Raw genomic sequence first — 22,703 nt, forward strand, 5'->3', positions numbered from 1 at the left:
GTATGTAACATTGTGAGCCACTCTTACTTAGCATGTCTCGTATGTAACATTGTGAGCCACTCTTACTTAGCATGTCTCGTATGTAACATTGTGAGCCACTCTTACTTAGCATGTCTCGTATGTCAGAGCCGAGATCATTGTTGCGGGTTTCTTGGTTGTGATGCCTTATATTTATCAAGACCAGACCAGGACGGCATGTTCCGGGTGTGCTCTTACTATACCCTTAGATAAGGGTCACAATTGCTACTTGTATTTTCATGTTCTTAGTGAATCATGGCACTATGTTTTATTGCTACTACACATTGGTCAACCCACTTCACGCTGTTACAAGGAATTCCACCGTCCATCTTTATTTACGTTAACTAGCGGTTTTCCGTCAATCTGACAGTCGTGTTTAATGACCCTACACGCAAGTTGCATAACTGAACATGTCTACGTAAATATCATGTCTGACTGATCTGCTAGTGAGTCAAGGTCATTCCCACTAATAGCCGAGCCTCGTAGTTTTATAAATACAAAACCCAGTTCCAGATGATTGATATACTGCTATATTATGAAACAAACATACATTATATGAACGCGCACCTTCATAGAACATACAAATCTCCAACAGCCACGATCGAACCTGGGACCCCTTGTGCATGCCTGCCTCTTGCACAAGGGGTCCCAGGTTCGATCCTGGCTGTTGGAGATTTGTATGTTCTATATATATATATATATAGATATATATATATATATATTGGAAAGGATCACAATTTTGCGCGTGATCAAGATATTCCTACGAGTCCAAGGGGAAAATGAAAACACGAAAAGTTCCCAAGTGCACTTTCGTGTAATAATCACATTAGGGGAGACACAAGAGAGAAATATAACAGTCAGTTGATATACATCGAAGAGACGAAGCTAGGACGCCATTTGGACAATCACATGTTTACCAAATGGCGTCCTAGCTTCGTCTCTTCGATGCATATCAACTGACTGTTATATTTCTCTCTTGTGTCTCCCCTGATGATGTGATTATTACACGAAAGTGCACTTGGGAACTTTTCATGTTTCATTTTCCCCGTGGACTCATAGGAATATATATATATATATATATATATATATATATATATATATATATATATATATATATATATAGATAGATAGAGTTTTCTAGTTATGCCAATAACAGCCGGGTCATTACCCTAACAACTGGTCCGTTAATTACATTAAAAGGTGACCGTTCAAGACTATGAAAGCATGGCAAACATTTGATATTTTCCTTTTTGTATTGGTCAAGCTGGATTTACCCGGTGAAGATGCAACTCACGTTCTGGTTTCCTTTCCATTGAGGGAGGAAAACATTGTACAACATAATGAGACGTGGTGGAGATATACTGTGTACACTGCATGGAATAAATGTAAACAAGGTTAGGCCCAAGTTACATCCCAGGACACCGACAGAGCGAGAAATGAGATCATGAATGGAGTCTCCAGTGAGCTACTGGATACAGGGAAGGTTTCTGAGGATAGTAGTTAAGGCAATGTAAGTAACACTGATAAACGTAACAAGTTCCTGCCTGAATATCGTAACCCAGTTACCTGAACGACTATAGGTGTTAACCTGTGCAAACTACAATGACAGACAACATTGTAAATCACTTAAGAGGATCACCATTTAGTCCACTATCCTGAACCTGCTATTGGACTGTTGTCAAGTACTCAACATATAGGATGAAAATAAAGCAATAGACATCAAGATTTTTGGAAAGTATTTCATAAAGTCCATTACCAAATAAACGTCTTGACAAAATGTCATATGGTATAGAAGATATGCTTTACTTCACTGGTTAGAAAATTGCTTAACTAAACGCAAACAAAGAGCAGCAGTTAATGGTGGAAACTCAGATTGGACTGAATTATAGAATTTAGGCTTATAAGCCAAGCACTGTGGAGCTTTTAGGGTTATTCAACGCTCTTGATACATTAAGATAATCTGTTGGAGAAATTAGTTCTAATGAATATACATAATTGAAATATATATATATATATATATATATATATATATATATATATATATATATATATATATATATATATATATCCTTAACATGAAGTCATGTTTAATGACGAATGTCATTCGATCAAGACCTGGCCTGGCCACGGCGGTCAGGACTCTGTGTTACCATCACCTGAAAAACTGTTCCTCCTACGCCCACCTGTGTGGAGAAATGTTACCCAGAGTAATGTTGGTAAACTTCCAATGGCAGGAAGGCGTAGGCTGCCAGGGGGTTTATCATGGTGATCAGAAAAAACATAGCGCGACCTTGACCCGATGTTCTTATGTTAATTTCCTCATAAGGAGTTCACCTTTTCTGTAATTCTAGTACTTCTCTGATAATATATGCGAGTTATCAGGTTTACTTGTCTATTGATTATGGGTAAATGTCTCTGGTAAAATGATACTAACGAGCTGGCGAAGATCGTCTCGAGCGGCTCGATGCTACACCTTCACTTGGTCTGCATCAACCATAGTTCACTAGTTTATGGTTCAGAGACAGTACTGCGCGATCACCACCTGACGACCCTATTAGTCAAGTTATGTGCCACGTGGCCAGCACATTAGCTACACTTCTAGAACCAACCAACCAACCAGTTGTCTGCCATCTTTACCAGCGGAAATAACGTCACACAACGTGTCCAAATTACAATGGAATTCATTTGGCAGACTGAGAACTTTCTGAAATTATGCAGAGTTACTTTTCCCTTGTTCTGAAGCACTGTACACTCCCACATAATTAGCTCCAAGATATTTCAAAGTGATATAAGCTGATATACCCTTTAACAAAAATATTCAACGAATCTATCGGATGGTCAGGTGCCAACTGACTGGAGGCTCGCAAATGTTACTCCTATATATAAAAAACATAAAAAGTTTGCTTTGAACTACCGTCAGTGTTAGGCAAAACGATAGAAAAGATACAAGACAATTATCACGTTTCTAGAACACAAAATCACATCGGACAACCAACATGGTTTTCGCTATAGAAGATCCTGCCTAACGAATTTGCTGGAATTTTTTAATGTTCTTTATCAGAGTAGGGACGAAAAATTACCGTCTGTTGTACTATAGTTAGATTTCTAAAAGGTATTCGATAAAGTACCTCACAAGAGACTTTTACATAAACTCCAAGCCAGAGACTGGCTTACCAGAAGAAAGCAGCGTGTAGTATTAAACAGGGAAGCCTCAGGCTGGCTAGACGTAACGAGTGGTGTGCCACAGGGGTCGCTCCTAGGCCCATTTCTATTCATAATATACTTTAATAACCTAAACGCGGTCTCATATCTTAAGATCTCCAAATTTGCTGACAATACTAAATTAGGAGGTAGAGCTGTAAACAGGCGGGATTGCGAAATGATTCCGAGATATATTGACTTACTAGCAGAGAGGTCAAACAAGATGGCAAATGAAGTTTAATGTAGACAAGTGTAAAGTTTTGCACTTTAGAGACAAGAATATGCGTTACGACAAGAATATGCGTTACTACAAACTATTCGTAAATTCTCTAACTAAAAGTAAACGAAAAGGAAAATGAAAATGTCATTAGCAACAATCTGAAGTACACTAAACCACTGTCAAGCAGCAAGCACAAAAGGCAACCAAATGGTAGATTTCATTGCCAGAAACAGTGATTATAAGTCACCAGAAACAACTCGCTTTATAAATCTCTAGTAAGACCTTACCTTGAATATGCAGTCCAATATTGGTCCCCACACTATAAAAGGACGAGAAAAAATTAGAGCAAGTATAAAGACGCACGACAAAATGGATCCCATCTCTTAGAAATCTGGCATACGATGGGAGGCTAAAACGATTGATCTCATCTCCCTTAAAACGTAAACTTCGCGGCGACTTAAACGAAGTGTTCAAAATTCTGAACAAGTTCGATAAAGTGAACCACGAACATCTTTTCGAAATACGAGAAAATACGGTTACCAGGACAAATGGAATAATACTCAAAGGTGAAAGATGTAGTACGGACCTGGGAAAAAGCCGCTTTTCCTATAGGTGTGTTGAGCACTGGAATAAGTTACCGTCAGATGTAGTGAATACTAAAACTATGAATGCATTCAAAAGTAGTTCAGACATTTATATTCAGGTATAATGAGAAAAACTGTGTAAACGACAGCAGTAACGGGGACAGTAGAAGGCTAATGTGCACCAGCGGGGAGTCGGTGATACCTTAAACTGCTGAGCGGAATTACATTTTTTGAAGCTAAATCTTTATTTTGATATTGTTTACCAGACAACCCAGTTGTGGACCAATCAGGCCTCCTGTTGTCTGTGTCTCATGTAAGCTCACGTAAACTCCCCAGGAGGAGCCACTGTACGCCCTCCCCAGGAGGAGCCACTTTTCACGAAAAGCAGGTTAGCATGACGTCCAACCCACTTTCAGATTTTTCTGGCTGCTTAATTTTTTTTGTTCAGCTGTACTTGTTCGCTGCTGTTCTCTGCTCTGCCATTATGTCCTTCTCCATTTTCTGCTCTGGAGAGCCTCCGTCACCTCTCAGATGAGACACACACATGTTCCTCTATCCTCTCACTCATGTTCTATAGTATATAGACTGTACCTTACTTACGTGCACTGTGGTGGGGGAGTCAGTGTGGAGGAGGCAGACACTGTGGAGAGGTGTCAGTGTGAAGGGAAACCAGTGTGAAGGGGGACCACTGTGAAGGGGGACCAGTGTGGCGGGAACCAGTGCGGAGGGGAACCAGTGTCGAGGGGAAGACACTGTGTAGGGGGAAGGGATGTCAATATTGAAAGGGGGGTAATATGGAGGATACGGAGTATCATTATTGATGGTGGGGGGGGGGGGTGTGTCAGCATTGAGGGGAAGGCCAATGTACAGGGGATGGAGTGTCAATACTGAGGTGGGGGGATCATTGTGAAGGAGACGGGGCGTCAGTATTGAGTGGGGGGGAGGGGAGGGGGCAGTGTGGAGGGGAGGTTATGTACACTAATGCTTACTGTCCACCAGTACACTCACCCAGATACCTACCATCAACCACCATCTACCAGTACACTCACCCAGATACCTACCATCAACCACCATCTACCAGTATACTCACCCAGATACATACCATAAACCAGTACACATCACCATCATACCTTAAGTCTACCAGTACACATCACCCCTTACCTACCATCTACCAGTACACGTCACCCACATACCTACCATCTACCAGTACACCACCAACCTCATGCCTACCATCTACCAGTACACATTATCGCACTCATACCTACCATCTACCAGCACACATCACCACCCTCATACCTACCATTTACCAGTAAACATCACCCTCATACCTATCATCTACCAGTACACATTACCGCACTCATATCTACCATGTACTAGTACACATCATCATCCTCATACCTACCATTTACCAGTACACAACGTCACCGTCATACCTACCATCTACCAGTATACATCACCACTCAATCCTAGCATCATCCTCATACCTTGTATCAGGTAGGTTAATATGGGTACAATGCACAAGTCTGCACAATCACACTCGCTTGAATTTCTAAATAGTTTATTAAGTTACATAAATAAATATTTAAAGCAAACAATTGAATAAATACATAAATAAACCTTGTACAATTCTTAGTAAACAAGTTAATGAATGCAAATCATCATATCGAAAAAGGTTGGGAAATTATCAAAATGGTACTGTATCAAAATATGAGAATGTTAATATATCAACAGAGAGAGAGAGAGAGAGAGAGAGAGAGAGAGAGAGAGAGAGAGAGAGAGAGAGAGAGAGAGAGAGAAACAAATGGAAGCTCGGTCGCCAGCCTGGCTTAACCCTGAATAAATAATAATAATGTGCCGCCAGCACAGTGCCTAGTGATGACCTGCCTCACTTGAACTAGCGCTACCAGAAGCAACCCTTCACACTTGACTCATGATGATGTTCCTGGCACTCTGATGGTGGGTGGGTGGGTGGCCTTGTAGTGCCCCTGACCCTCGCAATGATGGCTCTGGTATACCTGGCACTTAGGTTTGTGGCCTCAAGTGCCTCTGGCACTCGGGATGCTGGAAGTCTTGCTGTCGGAAAGCTGGCTCAACATGCACAACTATATTTACACTACAATGTCAAGATCCATCTTTTTATATGAACGTTCTTCTTTTCATGATACTTTACCAGTAAGGTTTATGAGGTGTCTTGGTGGGAGGGAGAGGGGGTTTATGGTTTCCTTAGTGCCATGGCTGGGGTTCAGTTGGTGTGTCTGCTGAGGTTTACGTCATGCCACGGAAGGAGACGACTCCGTTGTGCTACGGTGTAGTGTATTCCTGTGGCGCCGGGGTGGGATGGAATCCCGTGTGGCTATGGGGGATCAAGTCCCACACGGGTGGGGCTGACGCTGGTGTCCACGTGCTGCCAACAATGAGGTTCACATGGATTGTGGCTACAATACAGCATTTTGGCTCATGGCAACACTTACTCTTGCCTTATGTTAGTCTTAGGATGATGTATTGATGTTCAACTATTTTCAAAAATTTGTATGAACGCCTCCTGAACACCATCAAAAGTTTGTCATTTATTATAGAAATTATTTTGAATAATATCTTATTTTCGCAGGATTATTCTTTATTTCAAAGACACTGTATAACAAATTTCCATTCTGAGACAAAAATCAAGGTTCTCCATCTATATCACTGTAGAAATGCTAAGCAATATTTTCTCGAAATTTTGTTCAAGCTTTTAATTCTTTTCCAGAGTGTTTTTCTCCTTGACTTTAACAAATGTTCAAGAAACTACCAGACGATCAACCAGTCTCAGGTGACGGTCTTGTTGTGATCACAACACGTGCACCACCCGAGATGAGGGTTCCATTACGTAAACAGCTACTCTGTATGACTAATCCATACTGTATGACATGCTTAACCCGGTCCTTTCCTCATGTCTTGTTGCCTCCAAGACACACATACATGCCACAATGTTATCAGGCTCATGTAGTTCGCCATGAAGTAAGACACTGTTCCAACAACTTTAATCTTTGAAGCTAGGGTGGGGGAGAAGCACTCCGTCTAGCTAGGTGGGGGAGAGCACTCGTCTAGCTAGGGTGGGGGAGAGCACTCCGTCTAGCAAGGGTGGGGGAGAGCAACTCCGTCTAGCTAGGGTGGGGGAGAGCAACTCCGTCTAGCTAGGTGGGGGAGAGCAACTCCGTCTAGCTAGGGTGGGGGGAGAGCACTCCGTCTAGCTAGGGTGGGGGAGAGCACTCCGTCTAGCTAGGGTGGGGGAGAGCACTCCGTCTAGCTAGGTGGGGGAGAGCAACTCCGTCTAGCTAGGGTGGGGGAGAGCACTCCGTCCTAGCTAGGGTGGGGGAGAGCAACTCCGTCTAGCTAGGGTGGGGGAGAGCACTCCGTCCTAGCTAGGGTGGGGGAGAGCACTCCGTCTAGCTAGGGTGGGGGAGAAGCACTCCGTCTAGCAAGGGTGGGGGAGAGCACTCCGTCTAGCAAGGGTGGGGGAGAGCACACCGTCTAGCTAGGGTGGGGGAGAGCAACTCCGTCTAGCTAGGTGGGGGAGAGCACTCCGTCTAGCAAGGGTGGGGGAGAGCACTCCGTCCTAGCTAGGGTGGGGGAGAAGCACTCCGTCTAGCAAGGGTGGGGGAGAGCACTCCGTCCTAGCTAGGGTGGGGGAGAGCACTCCGTCTAGCAAGGGTGGGGGAGAGCACACCGTCTAGCTAGGGTGGGGGAGAGCACTCCGTCCTAGCTAGGGTGGGGGAGAGCACTCCGTCCTAGCTAGGGTGGGGGAGAGCACTCGTCTAGCTAGGGTGGGGGAGAAGCACTCCGTCTAGCAAGGGTGGGGGAGAGCACTCCGTCTAGCTAGGTGGGGGAGAGCACTCGTCTAGCTAGGGTGGGGGAGAGCAACTCCGTCTAGCTAGGGTGGGGGAGAGCAACTCCGTCTAGCTAGGGTGGGGGAGAAGCACTCCGTCTAGCAAGGGTGGGGGAGAGCAACTCCGTCTAGCTAGGGTGGGGGAGAAGCACTCCGTCTAGCAAGGGTGGGGGAGAGCAACTCCGTCTAGCTAGGGTGGGGGAGAAGCACTCCGTCTAGCAAGGGTGGGGGAGAGCAACTCCGTCTAGCTAGGTGGGGGAGAGCACTCCGTCTAGCAAGGGTGGGGGAGAGCAACTCCGTCTAGCTAGGGTGGGGGAGAAGCACTCCGTCTAGCAAGGGTGGGGGAGAGCACTCCGTCTAGCTAGGTGGGGGAGAGCACTCCGTCTAGCTAGGTGGGGGAGAGCACTCGTCTAGCTAGGGTGGGGGAGAGCAACTCCGTCTAGCTAGGTGGGGGAGAGCACTCCGTCCTAGCTAGGGTGGGGGAGAGCAACTCCGTCTAGCTAGGGTGGGGGAGAAGCACTCCGTCTAGCAAGGGTGGGGGAGAGCACTCCGTCTAGCTAGGGTGGGGGAGAGCACTCCGTCCTAGCTAGGGTGGGGGAGAGCAACTCCGTCTAGCTAGGGTGGGGGAGAGCACTCCGTCCTAGCTAGGGTGGGGGAGAGCAACTCCGTCTAGCTAGGGTGGGGGAGAGCACTCCGTCCTAGCTAGGGTGGGGGAGAGCACTCCGTCTAGCTAGGGTGGGGGAGAGCACTCCGTCTAGCTAGGGTGGGGGAGAGCACTCCGTCTAGCAAGGGTGGGGGAGAGCACTCGTCTAGCTAGGGTGGGGGAGAGCACTCCGTCTAGCTAGGGTGGGGGAGAGCACTCCGTCCTAGCTAGGGTGGGGGAGAGCACTCGTCTAGCTAGGGTGGGGGAGAGCACTCCGTCTAGCTAGGGTGGGGGAGAGCACTCCGTCTAGCAAGGGTGGGGGAGAGCACACCGTCTAGCTAGGGTGGGGGAGAGCACTCCGTCTAGCAAGGGTGGGGGAGAGCAACTCCGTCTAGCTAGGGTGGGGGAGAAGCACTCCGTCTAGCAAGGGTGGGGGAGAGCACTCGTCTAGCTAGGGTGGGGGAGAGCACTCCGTCCTAGCTAGGGTGGGGGAGAGCACTCCGTCTAGCTAGGGTGGGGGAGAGCACTCCGTCTAGCAAGGGTGGGGGAGAGCACTCCGTCCTAGCTAGGGTGGGGGAGAGCACTCCGTCTAGCTAGGTGGGGGAGAGCACTCCGTCCTAGCTAGGGTGGGGGAGAGCACTCCGTCTAGCTAGGGTGGGGGAGAGCACTCCGTCTAGCTAGGGTGGGGGAGAGCAACTCCGTCTAGCTAGGTGGGGGAGAGCACTCGTCTAGCTAGGGTGGGGGAGAGCAACTCCGTCTAGCTAGGGTGGGGGGAGAGCACTCGTCTAGCTAGGGTGGGGGAGAGCACTCCGTCTAGCAAGGGTGGGGGAGAGCACTCCGTCTAGCAAGGGTGGGGGAGAGCACTCCGTCTAGCAAGGGTGGGGGAGAGCACTCCGTCCTAGCTAGGGTGGGGGAGAGCACTCCGTCCTAGCTAGGGTGGGGGAGAGCAACTCCGTCTAGCTAGGTGGGGGAGAGCAACTCCGTCTAGCTAGGTGGGGGAGAGCACTCCGTCCTAGCTAGGGTGGGGGAGAAGCACTCCGTCTAGCAAGGGTGGGGGAGAGCACTCCGTCTAGCAAGGGTGGGGGAGAGCAACTCCGTCTAGCTAGGTGGGGGAGAGCACTCCGTCTAGCAAGGGTGGGGGAGAGCACTCCGTCTAGCAAGGGTGGGGGAGAGCACTCCGTCTAGCAAGGGTGGGGGAGAGCAACTCCGTCTAGCTAGGTGGGGGAGAGCACTCGTCTAGCTAGGGTGGGGGAGAGCAACTCCGTCTAGCTAGGTGGGGGAGAGCACTCCGTCTAGCAAGGGTGGGGGAGAGCACTCCGTCTAGCAAGGGTGGGGGAGAGCACTCCGTCCTAGCTAGGGTGGGGGAGAGCAACTCCGTCTAGCTAGGGTGGGGGAGAAGCACTCCGTCTAGCAAGGGTGGGGGAGAGCACTCCGTCTAGCAAGGGTGGGGGAGAGCAACTCCGTCTAGCTAGGGTGGGGGAGAGCAACTCCGTCTAGCTAGGTGGGGGAGAGCACACCGTCTAGCTAGGGTGGGGGAGAGCACTCCGTCTAGCAAGGGTGGGGGAGAGCACTCCGTCCTAGCTAGGGTGGGGGAGAGCACTCGTCTAGCTAGGGTGGGGGAGAGCACTCCGTCCTAGCTAGGGTGGGGGAGAGCACTCCGTCCTAGCTAGGGTGGGGGAGAGCACTCCGTCTAGCTAGGGTGGGGGAGAGCACTCCGTCTAGCAAGGGTGGGGGAGAGCACACCGTCTAGCTAGGGTGGGGGAGAGCACTCGTCTAGCTAGGGTGGGGGAAGAGCACTCCGTCTAGCAAGGGTGGGGGAGAGCAACTCCGTCTAGCTAGGTGGGGGAGAGCAACTCCGTCTAGCTAGGGTGGGGGGAGAGCACTCGTCTAGCTAGGGTGGGGGAGAGCACTCCGTCTAGCAAGGGTGGGGGAGAGCACTCCGTCTAGCTAGGGTGGGGGAGAGCACTCCGTCTAGCTAGGTGGGGGAGAGCACTCCGTCTAGCTAGGTGGGGGAGAGCAACTCCGTCTAGCTAGGGTGGGGGAGAGCACTCCGTCTAGCAAGGGTGGGGGAGAGCACTCCGTCTAGCTAGGTGGGGGAGAGCACTCGTCTAGCTAGGGTGGGGGAAGAGCACTCCGTCTAGCAAGGGTGGGGGAGAGCAACTCCGTCTAGCTAGGTGGGGGAGAGCACTCGTCTAGCTAGGGTGGGGGAGAGCACTCGTCTAGCTAGGGTGGGGGAGAGCACTCCGTCTAGCTAGGGTGGGGGAGAAGCACTCCGTCTAGCAAGGGTGGGGGAGAGCAACTCCGTCTAGCTAGGGTGGGGGAGAGCACTCCGTCTAGCAAGGGTGGGGGAGAGCACTCCGTCTAGCTAGGGTGGGGGAGAGCACTCCGTCTAGCTAGGTGGGGGAGAGCAACTCCGTCTAGCTAGGGTGGGGGAGAAGCACTCCGTCTAGCAAGGGTGGGGGAGAGCAACTCCGTCTAGCTAGGTGGGGGAGAGCACTCCGTCTAGCAAGGGTGGGGGAGAGCAACTCCGTCTAGCTAGGGTGGGGGAGAGCAACTCCGTCTAGCTAGGGTGGGGGAGAGCACTCCGTCTAGCAAGGGTGGGGGAGAGCACTCGTCTAGCTAGGGTGGGGGAGAGCACACCGTCTAGCTAGGGTGGGGGAGAGCACTCCGTCTAGCTAGGTGGGGGAGAGCAACTCCGTCTAGCTAGGGTGGGGGAGAGCACTCCGTCTAGCAAGGGTGGGGGAGAGCAACTCCGTCTAGCTAGGGTGGGGGGAGAGCACTCGTCTAGCTAGGGTGGGGGAGAAGCACTCCGTCTAGCTAGGGTGGGGGAGAGCACTCCGTCCTAGCTAGGGTGGGGGAGAGCACTCGTCTAGCTAGGGTGGGGGAGAGCACTCCGTCTAGCTAGGGTGGGGGAGAGCAACTCCGTCTAGCTAGGGTGGGGGGAGAGCACTCGTCTAGCTAGGGTGGGGGAGAGCACTCCGTCTAGCAAGGGTGGGGGAGAGCACTCCGTCTAGCAAGGGTGGGGGAGAGCACTCCGTCTAGCAAGGGTGGGGGAGAGCACTCCGTCTAGCAAGGGTGGGGGAGAGCACTCGTCTAGCTAGGGTGGGGGAGAGCAACTCCGTCTAGCTAGGGTGGGGGGAGAGCACTCGTCTAGCTAGGGTGGGGGAGAGCACTCGTCTAGCTAGGGTGGGGGAGAGCACTCCGTCTAGCTAGGTGGGGGAGAGCACTCCGTCTAGCTAGGGTGGGGGAGAGCACTCCGTCTAGCTAGGTGGGGGAGAGCACTCCGTCCTAGCTAGGGTGGGGGAGAGCACTCCGTCTAGCAAGGGTGGGGGAGAGCAACTCCGTCTAGCTAGGTGGGGGAGAGCACTCGTCTAGCTAGGGTGGGGGAGAGCAACTCCGTCTAGCTAGGGTGGGGGAGAAGCACTCCGTCTAGCTAGGGTGGGGGGAGAGCACTCCGTCTAGCTAGGTGGGGGAGAGCACTCGTCTAGCTAGGGTGGGGGAGAGCACTCGTCTAGCTAGGGTGGGGGAGAGCACTCCGTCTAGCTAGGGTGGGGGAGAGCACTCCGTCTAGCTAGGGTGGGGGAGAAGCACTCCGTCTAGCAAGGGTGGGGGAGAGCACTCGTCTAGCTAGGGTGGGGGAGAAGCACTCCGTCTAGCTAGGTGGGGGAGAGCACTCGTCTAGCTAGGGTGGGGGAGAAGCACTCCGTCTAGCAAGGGTGGGGGAGAGCACACCGTCTAGCTAGGGTGGGGGAGAGCACACCGTCTAGCTAGGGTGGGGGAGAGCACTCCGTCTAGCAAGGGTGGGGGAGAGCACACCGTCTAGCTAGGGTGGGGGAGAAGCACTCCGTCTAGCAAGGGTGGGGGAGAGCACTCCGTCTAGCAAGGGTGGGGGAGAGCACTCCGTCTAGCTAGGTGGGGGAGAGCAACTCCGTCTAGCTAGGGTGGGGGAGAGCACTCCGTCTAGCTAGGGTGGGGGAGAGCACTCCGTCTAGCTAGGTGGGGGAGAGCACTCGTCTAGCTAGGGTGGGGGAGAGCACTCCGTCCTAGCTAGGGTGGGGGAGAGCACTCCGTCTAGCAAGGGTGGGGGAGAGCACTCCGTCCTAGCTAGGGTGGGGGAGAGCACTCCGTCCTAGCTAGGGTGGGGGAGAGCACTCCGTCTAGCAAGGGTGGGGGAGAGCACTCGTCTAGCTAGGGTGGGGGAGAGCAACTCCGTCTAGCTAGGGTGGGGGAGAAGCACTCCGTCTAGCTAGGGTGGGGGAGAGCACTCCGTCCTAGCTAGGGTGGGGGAGAAGCACTCCGTCTAGCTAGGGTGGGGGAGAAGCACTCCGTCTAGCTAGGGTGGGGGAGAGCAACTCCGTCTAGCTAGGTGGGGGAGAGCACTCGTCTAGCTAGGGTGGGGGAGAGCACTCCGTCCTAGCTAGGGTGGGGGAGAGCACTCCGTCTAGCAAGGGTGGGGGAGAGCAACTCCGTCTAGCTAGGGTGGGGGAGAGCACTCCGTCTAGCTAGGGTGGGGGAGAGCACTCCGTCTAGCTAGGGTGGGGGAGAGCACTCCGTCTAGCTAGGGTGGGGGGAGAGCACTCCGTCTAGCAAGGGTGGGGGAGAGCACTCCGTCTAGCAAGGGTGGGGGAGAGCACTCCGTCTAGCTAGGGTGGGGGAGAGCACTCCGTCTAGCTAGGGTGGGGGAGAGCACTCCGTCTAGCTAGGGTGGGGGAGAGCACTCCGTCTAGCTAGGGTGGGGGAGAGCACTCCGTCTAGCTAGGGTGGGGGAGAGCACTCCGTCTAGCTAGGGTGGGGGAGAGCACTCCGTCTAGCTAGGGTGGGGGAGAGCACTCCGTCTAGCTAGGGTGGGGGAGAGCACTCCGTCTAGCTAGGGTGGGGGAGAGCACTCCGTCTAGCTAGGGTGGGGGAGAGCACTCCGTCTAGCTAGGGTGGGGGAGAGCACTCCGTCTAGCTAGGGTGGGGGAGAGCACTCCGTCTAGCTAGGGTGGGGAGAGAGTTCTGCCTGCTAGGGAGGTGTATTTAGCTCCTAGGGACAGAGCAGCTAGCACCTGAGGAACACTGTAACGAAGACACAGGTGAGAGCAGTCAGTACTTGGGGACAGTGTAGCCAGCACTTGTTGATAGTGTAATCAGAACCCGAGATCAGTGTGGCCAGCACCTGGGGACAGTGTAGTCAGCACCTGTGGACAGTGTAGGTAATATGTGGGGAACAGTGTAGTCAGCACCTGAGGACAGTGTAGACAGCACCTGAGTAATAGTAAAGATGATGGCCCAATACAACACATAACAATGGTAAAGGTTCTCAAGATCTTGGTGGACAATACTGATGAAGAAACTTTGTCTGCAGAATTACTGCAGTACATCCGTCATCTGATATGAGCCGGTCACACCTGTGTAACATGACCTGGGTTGACCTAGGGTGACCAGAGATGCTCTAGGGTGAGGTAAGATCAAGACCAACAAGACGCAATCTCTTAGGGTTTATCTAAATAATTGTGCTCTTTTGCTTCAGGATGGCTGGGTTATAAGGCAATGCAAGCAGAGTGCGGCATATCTTGCCGGCATGTGGGGAAACACACCAGAGCAATCTGTTCATAGCTGCAGTATGGCTAGGGTCCCCTGCACTAGAGGCATTTTGTGCCTCCAGCCACTGTGGTCCAATGTTTTTTGGCAGGATCTTCCATCCAGACAGTTTGGGGTTGTTTACATGCGAAATGTTAGACACGTTTAGTATCAAGTGGAGCCAAGCAGGAGTCCCTGGTGTATGCCAGTGTCATCAATTGGTTAAGTATTTTGTTTAACTGTCATTTGGAGATGCAATTCAGCATAATTAAGGTAGCAGATTACTTCCTTGGTGAAAAGTGTAGGTACATATTTGTTATTTACCTGTAGATTATGCGAGAAGGATTATAGTGTTTGGGTTAAGTTGGCTGTGCAAGAAGATCATTCTATCACTGTAGGAACACAGAGAAGAGGGTAATGTAGAGACTGAGACAAAAGGAAATGCCAATCTTACCTGAGGAGCCACACCCAGCATTTTCAGGGAGGGTGGCACATTAAGGCTCTTAGGGATGCTAACATAGCCGAAGTTGGCCAGGAAGGCGCGGCACCACACGCTCAGGTAGTCTATATCGAATACGGTGAGGTCGCCCGGCAAGGTGATGACAATGGTTTTGTCCAAGTATTTCTTTAGGGGCTCCTCAGAGCCGTTTTCGTCCGGCACCACAGTGCCGCTGTTGTCAGGGGAACCCTTTCCCACCCAAAAATGGCCGTCTGTAAAATTAGATCAGCATCACCATTTTAGATAGTTAATTAATTTTATGTAGACCCTAGTAACAGCAAGCAACCTAGAACAATCTTCAAGAAAAACATATCCATCGGTACATTATTCTCTCTTATAGCAGTTGACATTACGGGCGTAACTACCCAAAACTTGGCTATCTAGGATGTAAGGGAAAACTAAATCGTTTGAGAAAAAATGTAGAAATGAATATAAGGTCGCCAGGCGTTTGTAAAGCTGACTGTTAAAGATTATAAGAGGGAAATCCAGAAGTAGGAAGAAAATTTCAAAGCTGCTCTGTTGAGGGAGAGAACAGGGTATCACAACAGTCACTCCTCGTGTGGTTGGCCTTCACACACAAAGTTCGGAAAGCAGAGGCCAGTCAGGTGACTAGCGTCCTTGTTGCTGGCTGTCTAGTCTCCTTGTGTTGCTGGGCGCCCAAGTGTCCTCATGGTGCCAGTTATTTCCATTAACATGTTTCTGGGTTTCCTTAGTGTAATGTTGGTGAGCATTCCTCTTCTCATGTTCCCCGATGTCCCTAATGTCCTTGTGTCCCTAGTGTCCATGTTGATGTGTATCTCGATTGTTTTGCTGTGTGTCCATAGTGTCATCCTGCTGGGTTTCTCTACAGTCATGTTGCTGGATACCCACGCTACAACATTGCTGGGCGACCCTAGCGTCCTCATCTTGCTGGGTGTGTCTAGTGTCTTCATGTTGCTAACCCCCCCTCCCGCTGTCCTTATGTTGCTACGTCTCCCCCTGCTGTCCTTATGTTGCTAGGCCTCCCCCTGCTGTCCTTATGTTGCTACGTCTCCCCCTGCTGTCCTTATGTTGCTAGGCCTCCCCCTGCTGTCCTTATGTTGCTAGGCCTCCCCCTGCTGTCCTTATGTTGCTAGGTCAACCCCTGCTGTCCTTATGTTGCTAGGCCTCCCCCTGCTGTCCTTATGTTGCTAGGCCTCCCCCTGCTGTCCTTATGTTGCTAGGCCTCCCCCTGCTGTCCTTATGTTGCTAGGTCAACCCCTGCTGTCCTTATGTTGCTACGTCTCCCCCTGCTGTCCTTATGTTGCTAGGCCTCCCCCTGCTGTCCTTATGTTGCTAGGTCAACCCCTGCTGTCCTTATGTTGCTAGGTCAACCCCTGCTGTCCTTATGTTGCTAGGTCAACCCCTGCTGTCCTTATGTTGCTAGGTCAACCCCTGCTGTCCTTATGTTGCTAGGTCAACCCCTGCTGTCCTTATGTTGCTAGGTCAACCCCTGCTGTCCTTATGTTGCTAGGTCAACCCCTGCTGTCCTTATGTTGCTAGGTCAACCCCTGCTGTCCTTATGTCGAGTCTGTCGTCCTGGGGAGCAACAGAAGGTTGGGTTGTGGGGGAAGGCATTTTAGCAGATGATGCTAACGTCTGTATAGGTGTGGATGATGATACTCGCCCTCCACCCTTCCCTCCCTTACTACTGCCGCATCCTCTTTCCCTTACTGTTTGCACTTCCTTACGATCACTGCTCCCTTCGTCAACCTACCTGGTGCAGTTCCGTCGTAGGTAAAGCTGGGGATGAGGAAGGTCTGGGCGTCTACCACCACTATCCTGTCTGAGGAGACGCCGTGGTCCAGCTTGGTGAAGGCCTCGATCTTCTGGGGTCTCGGATAGTCCAAATTCTTGTCCACGATCACGTGCCCAAAGTCGATCTGCAAAGCCAGGTCATGTCAACAGTCAACACCTACGCTGGTTTCATCCAGGTCGTACACCACAAATGCATAACAGTAGCTTCCACACACTTGTACACAGTATTACTCTCCACACCTGTTCCTAACAGTGGGTCCCACACACCTGTATACAGTAATTCTCTCCACACCTGTTCATAACAGTGGGTCCCACACCTGTATACAGCATTACTCTCCACACCTGTTCATAACAGTGGGTCCCACACCTATACGCAACATTACTCTCCACACCTGTTCATGATAACTGTACTGGGACGTGGCCACAATATTTTACTGTGATGTGGTCATAACCTTGATATGACATGGCCACAGCAGCTTTACAGTGACGTTTCCTCATTGCTTTCTACACTCGAGAGCTGGCTGCTTGTGTGCTCCCCACCATTAGCTAGACCACACAATACTCGCCAAGCTGCTGCGTCACGTGATTACTGTTTGACCGTTGGCAACGCAAGGATGAGCTGTTTTGATAACTTTTCATGTCTTGCCCAAAAACTCCGACCTGGCGCATTTTAAAGGAAGATTTTTACCTCTAAAATCGTAGATACTTTCCCTTATCTCGTCTTCCCTTTCAGTTAATCTCTATAATACAGTTAAGTCAATAAGTCCCTTACCTAGCGCGTCTGTTGTACATAGGAGGGATAAAGACACACACGCAGCCTCATGTGGCACATATTGATGACAGCACGCACACTCGTATATATAGTGACCACACACACACACACACAAACCTCCGTGGTGTAGCGGTTAGCGTTACTGACCGTCAGGCATGCAGGGGTCGCCTGGGATCAAACCTACATAGATCTGAATCCTGTTCGCGGCAGCTAGTCTGCAATCCACCAAACTGTTCATTCTTCCCTAAGGGTTGGTCGATGAAATGGATACCTGACAGGTTAGTGTGTGTGTGTGTATACGTGTGTGTGTGTGTGTGTATATGTGTGCGTATAAACAAAAACATGTTGCACATACACTAGTTAGAAGAGGAGCAACATAGCGTAAACTGTGTTCCGTAACACAGCAGCTGTAATCACACACACACACACACACGAACCACTCGACATGTGCACACATGACTCCTTTCCCTGCTACAGACACACGACCCCCTGTGTCAGACACACACGACCCCCTATGCTACAGACATAGGCCTCCCCCTACAGACACTGACAACTCGGATACTCACAGCGAAGGCGCGACACCACACGGATATCCACCTGACGTCCTGCAGAGTCTTGCCTTTCGGAAGGGTAAGAGTGACGTCCTTATTGATGTAGCGTCCCAGCGGCTGCATCCTGAAACACCAGGTCAAGGGTCACAATGACACACCAGGTCAGTGAAACACCACGTCAAGCCAAATTAAGACGCCTGGTCACGGAGAGCAAGATACCAGGTCCACAGTGCTAACATTACTGACAGTAAGAAAGTAGACAGTAACGTGTGACCAAAAGCTATGCTGGGTTACGATGTCCTGTGTTACCGAACAGTGTGTAGAGTTGCAATGTCACCTGTGGTAGAGGACAGTATGGTGACTCAGTGTTGTGAGGTAGATGACAGGGCATCCACAACCTCCCACGGGTATCCCCAACCTGCCACGGGCATCCCCAACCTGCCACGGGCATCCCCAACCTGCCACGGGCATCCCCAACCTCCCACGGGCATCCCCAACCTGCCACGGGCATCCCCAACCTGCCACGGGCATCCCCAACCTCCCACGGGCATCCCCAACCTCCCACGGGCATCCCCAACCTTCCACGGGCATCCCCAACCTTCCACGGGCATCCCCAACCTCCCACGGGCATCCCCAACCTCCCACGGGCATCCCCAACCTCCCACGGGCATCCCCAACCTCCCACGGGCATCCCCAACCTCCCACGGGCATCCCCAACCTTCTACGGGAAAAAGTAGGTTACTGACCCGCCGTCTTCGTCTGGGATGATGAAGCCGTCCTCGCCTGGTCGTGAGCTGCTGCCGCCGTAGAAGAAGGCATCTGCAAGTAGAGAACCAGTCAATCCAGGCCACCCACACCACCCACCTGGCCGGCAGGCTACTCACCTGCTACTGGATGAGGGAAGGTCACCCACCAGTGTGGACCTCTGACACCACCATGTGTGGACCAGTACCATAACCATCACGTGTGGACCACTACCACCACAACGTGTGGACCACTACCACCACCACCACGTGTGAACCACTATTACCACCATCACGTGTGGATCACTACCACCAAGACAATGTGCTCTGTCATACAGCCAAAGCAGAATAACAACGATATCAAATATTCGTAATAATGTTTTACTTTTTTCTATCAAATCATAAGGAACCTAATGCAAATTTGTGGTCGTACTCGTGAATCTCTCGTGTTTTGGTTCTGTATATTGCCAGCCGAGAGCCTTATACCCAGCTGTCTTCAGACATGCATTTGTGGCCGCTAGGCTGATGCACGAGACAAAATGGAGTTCTTGTTCTCGTGGCGACAGTACAGGTGGCATGAAGAAGCGTGCCAAAGCCTCAGCCATTCATCTCAGGAGGAGGAAGTCAGACAAACAGACAGATAGGCAGACAAATGCAGATACGTACACACACAAACATTCGATAATCATACAGACAGACAGAAATGAAAGGTAATAGTATTCTTACATTCTTTTACAGCAATAGTCCGACGATAGATACGAAACAGACATCAACTGTAATGAAGCTTCAAGTGACATCTAGAAAACCAGTATTTTCTCTTGAAAAGACAAAACTAAACAGGTGAAACACTGGTGTACCACCACAGCGGTTGCTGCTGGAGATGAAATTATAAGGAAATACTCGTGACACACGAGGATCTTTACTTTGAGAACTAGAATACTTCACAATGACCCAAGCTCTGGACCTCGAGACCCGACACCAAGACCATCGAGGCCAGCCGGCCCGAGATGTGAAGGCCTCGCTGTCGCCTTCCCCTGCCCTTACATCTGGTGTCTCAGATAATAAAACCCGAGTGACTCGATGCAAAATCTAGATCACCTCCACATTCTGGCAACAAAAATAAAGGCATTATGAGCAAATTAATATTTGATCCAGTGTTCCACCAATCCAGTTGATACAGTTACTAGTTTTCTCCTGATCCAGGTAAGTCAGTAGTACCTGCATCATGTGGAGACTAGATACAACTGAACACAACAGACCACTGGGTCTTAACACAACAGACCACTGGGTCTTAACAAGGAAGACAACAGCAACTCTTAGATTAGTGTGGTAAGAGGAGGAACACACACCAACACGTTTCAGAGATCAATTTCTGTAGATCTTTGGTCTGGCTACGGAGGCGTAAGTAATGTCAGCAGTAGATTTGTTTAACACGTAGTTGGTTAGGATGTACACTGGTGGGATGAAAGTGTACACTTGAATTGGGTTGGGTGTACACTGGTGGGATGAAAGTGTACACGAATTGGGTTGGGTGTACACTGGTGGAGTAGGGGTGTACACTAGTTGGGTGGGGGGTGTGCACTGGTAGGGTTAAGGTGTACACTGGTGGGGATTTTCACTAGTGGAAAGGTGGTCTACATTAGTGGGGAGAGGATTTACACCTGGGTTTGAGGTGGGATGTAAACTGGTGGGGTATGAGGGTACTACTCACACCCCACTACCACCCAATAATCGGTAATTATCCCACACCCCACCCCATCACCCCACACCCCACCCCATCACCCCACACCCCACCCCATCAGCTCCACCATCACCCGACCCCATCAGCTCCACCATCACCCCACCCAATCAGCTCCACCATCACCCCACATTTCACTATCATCCCACACTCCACCATTACTCCACACTCCACCATAGGATTTCCCTAAGGTGCCCTTCACTAGGAAGTTGCAGGACTGTAAACACAGTCAGTAGGCAGTAACCAGTACACATCACACCAGTCCTTATATTCAGCAGTCTCACTGGGCCAAGGTCGCCATGCTTCCTAGTGCACGTGAAGGTGAGGCAGTACAACATATGAACCACTACCCTCCGTTCAACATGTGAGGCAGTACAACATATGAACCACTACCCTCCGTTCAACATGTGAGGCAGTACAACATATGAACCACTACCCTCCGTTCAACATGTGAGGCAGTACAACATATGAACCACTACCCTCCGTTCAACATGTGAGGCAGTACAACATATGAACCACTACCCTCCGTTCAACATGTGAGGCAGTACAACATATGAACCACTACCCTCCGTTCAACATGTGAGGCAGTACAACATATGAACCACTACCCTCCGTTCAACATGTGAGGCAGTACAACATATGAACCACTACCCTCCGTTCAACATGTGAGGCAGTACAACATATGAACCACTACCCTCCGTTCAACATGTGAGGCAGTACAACATATGAACCACTACCCTCCGTTCAACATGTGAGGCAGTACAACATATGAACCACTACCCTCCGTTCAACATGTGAGGCAGTACAACATATGAACCACTACCCTCCGTTCAACATGTGAGGCAGTACAACATATGAACCACTACCCTCCGTTCAACATGTGAGGCAGTACAACATATGAACCACTACCCTCCGTTCAACATGTGAGGCAGTACAACATATGAACCACTACCCTCCGTTCAACATGTGAGGCAGTACAACATATGAACCACTACCCTCCGTTCAACATGTGAGGCAGTACAACATATGAACCACTACCCTCCGTTCAACATGTGAGGCAGTACAGCACATGAACCACTACCCTCCGTTCAACATGTGAGGCAGTACAACATATGAACCACTACCCTCCGTTCAACATGTGAGGCAGTACAGCACATGAACCACTACCCTCCGTTCAACATGTGAGGCAGTACAGCACATGAACCACTACCCTCCGTTCAACATGTGAGGCAGTACAGCACATGAACCACTACCCTCCGTTCAACATGCGAGGCAGTACAGCACATGAACCACTACCCTCCGTTCAACATGTGAGGCAGTACAGCACATGAACCACTACCCTCCGTTCAACATGCGAGGCAGTACAGCACATGAACCACTACCCTCCGTTCAACATGTGAGGCAGTACAGCACATGAACCACTACCCTCCGTTCAACATGTGAGGCAGTACAGCACATGAACCACTACCCTCCGTTCAACATGCGAGGCAGTACAGCACATGAACCACTACCCTCCGTTCAACATGTGAGGCAGTACAGCACATGAACCACTACCCTCCGTTCAACATGTGAGGTAGTACAGCACATGAACCACTACCCTCCGTTGAACAGGCGAGGCAGTACAGCACATGAACCACTACCCTCCGTTCAACATGCGAGGCAGTACAACACATGAACCACTACCCTCCGTTCAACATGCGAGGCAGTACATCACATGAACCACTACCCTCCGTTGAACAGGCGAGGCAGTACATCACATGAACCACTACCCTCCGTTGAACATGCGAGGCAGTACATCACATGAACCATTAGACTGCACAGTAGGCCACTCACCTGGGGCGTTGCCGTCGTAAGAGAAGCCTTGGATGTGGATGGTGCGGGAGTCGATGGCGTAGACCTGCCCGCGAACACCGTGCTGAAGAGTTTCCAACCCACCAATCTTCGATCCGTAGTATCCGCGGGCCTCGCCGCCTGCAGGCAAGATATAGACATTACTGGAGGCTCCTGCATGGGAGGTGTAGTTAGCTACAATCAAAGGGGAGGAGACCCACTTTTGCTGGGGGCTGCAGGACGGGGAATGTGGCCAAGATACGTAGCAGGAAATGACCAGTTCTTGCGGACGGTGGAAAGAGGAGTTAAAGAAGACAGAGACGACCGGGACACTGTCCCGTGACGGGGGAACACCGAGACACTGTCCCGTGACGGGGGGAACACCGAGACACTGACCTGAGGACATGTTCGGGAAAAATGTATCACCATAAAAACTGATGAGGCAAAAACAAGATGTTTATCAATTGGCATTAATGAAACTGGTCCTCCTCAGTAAAGGTTACTCGAGTAGAGAAAGTGTCATACAATCTTGTCTGCAAATAATTCACCTTGAGTGTCTGTGATGGGAGGGTGGGCAGGCAGGTCTGGGTAGTTCATCATCAGTGATGGGAGGGTGGGCAGGCAGGTCTGGGTAGTTCATCATCAGTGATGGGAGGGTGGGCAGGCAGGTCTGGGTAGTTCATCATCAGTGATGGGAGGGT

The 22,703-nt window shown here is 50.9% G+C and overlaps 1 protein-coding gene across 2 annotated transcripts in view; it reads right to left on the bottom strand.

Moving 5' to 3' along the window:
• LOC139760761 (protein Skeletor, isoforms B/C-like) overlaps positions 1-22,703 on the bottom strand; it is an 84,805-nt gene that overhangs the window by 20,554 nt on the left and 41,548 nt on the right. For both annotated transcript variants that reach the window (XM_071684314.1, XM_071684313.1), the window contains exons 2-6: positions 22,006-22,143; positions 18,438-18,510; positions 17,707-17,815; positions 16,328-16,493; positions 14,548-14,804 (exon numbers count right to left, since the gene is read on the bottom strand). In XM_071684314.1, coding sequence (XP_071540415.1) covers positions 14,548-14,804; positions 16,328-16,493; positions 17,707-17,815; positions 18,438-18,510; positions 22,006-22,143 — 743 coding nt within the window. The remainder of the gene's footprint in view (positions 1-14,547; positions 14,805-16,327; positions 16,494-17,706; positions 17,816-18,437; positions 18,511-22,005; positions 22,144-22,703) is intronic.

This window comes from Panulirus ornatus, chromosome 38 (assembly GCF_036320965.1).
Source record: "Panulirus ornatus isolate Po-2019 chromosome 38, ASM3632096v1, whole genome shotgun sequence".
Lineage (NCBI taxonomy): Eukaryota > Metazoa > Arthropoda > Malacostraca > Decapoda > Palinuridae > Panulirus > Panulirus ornatus.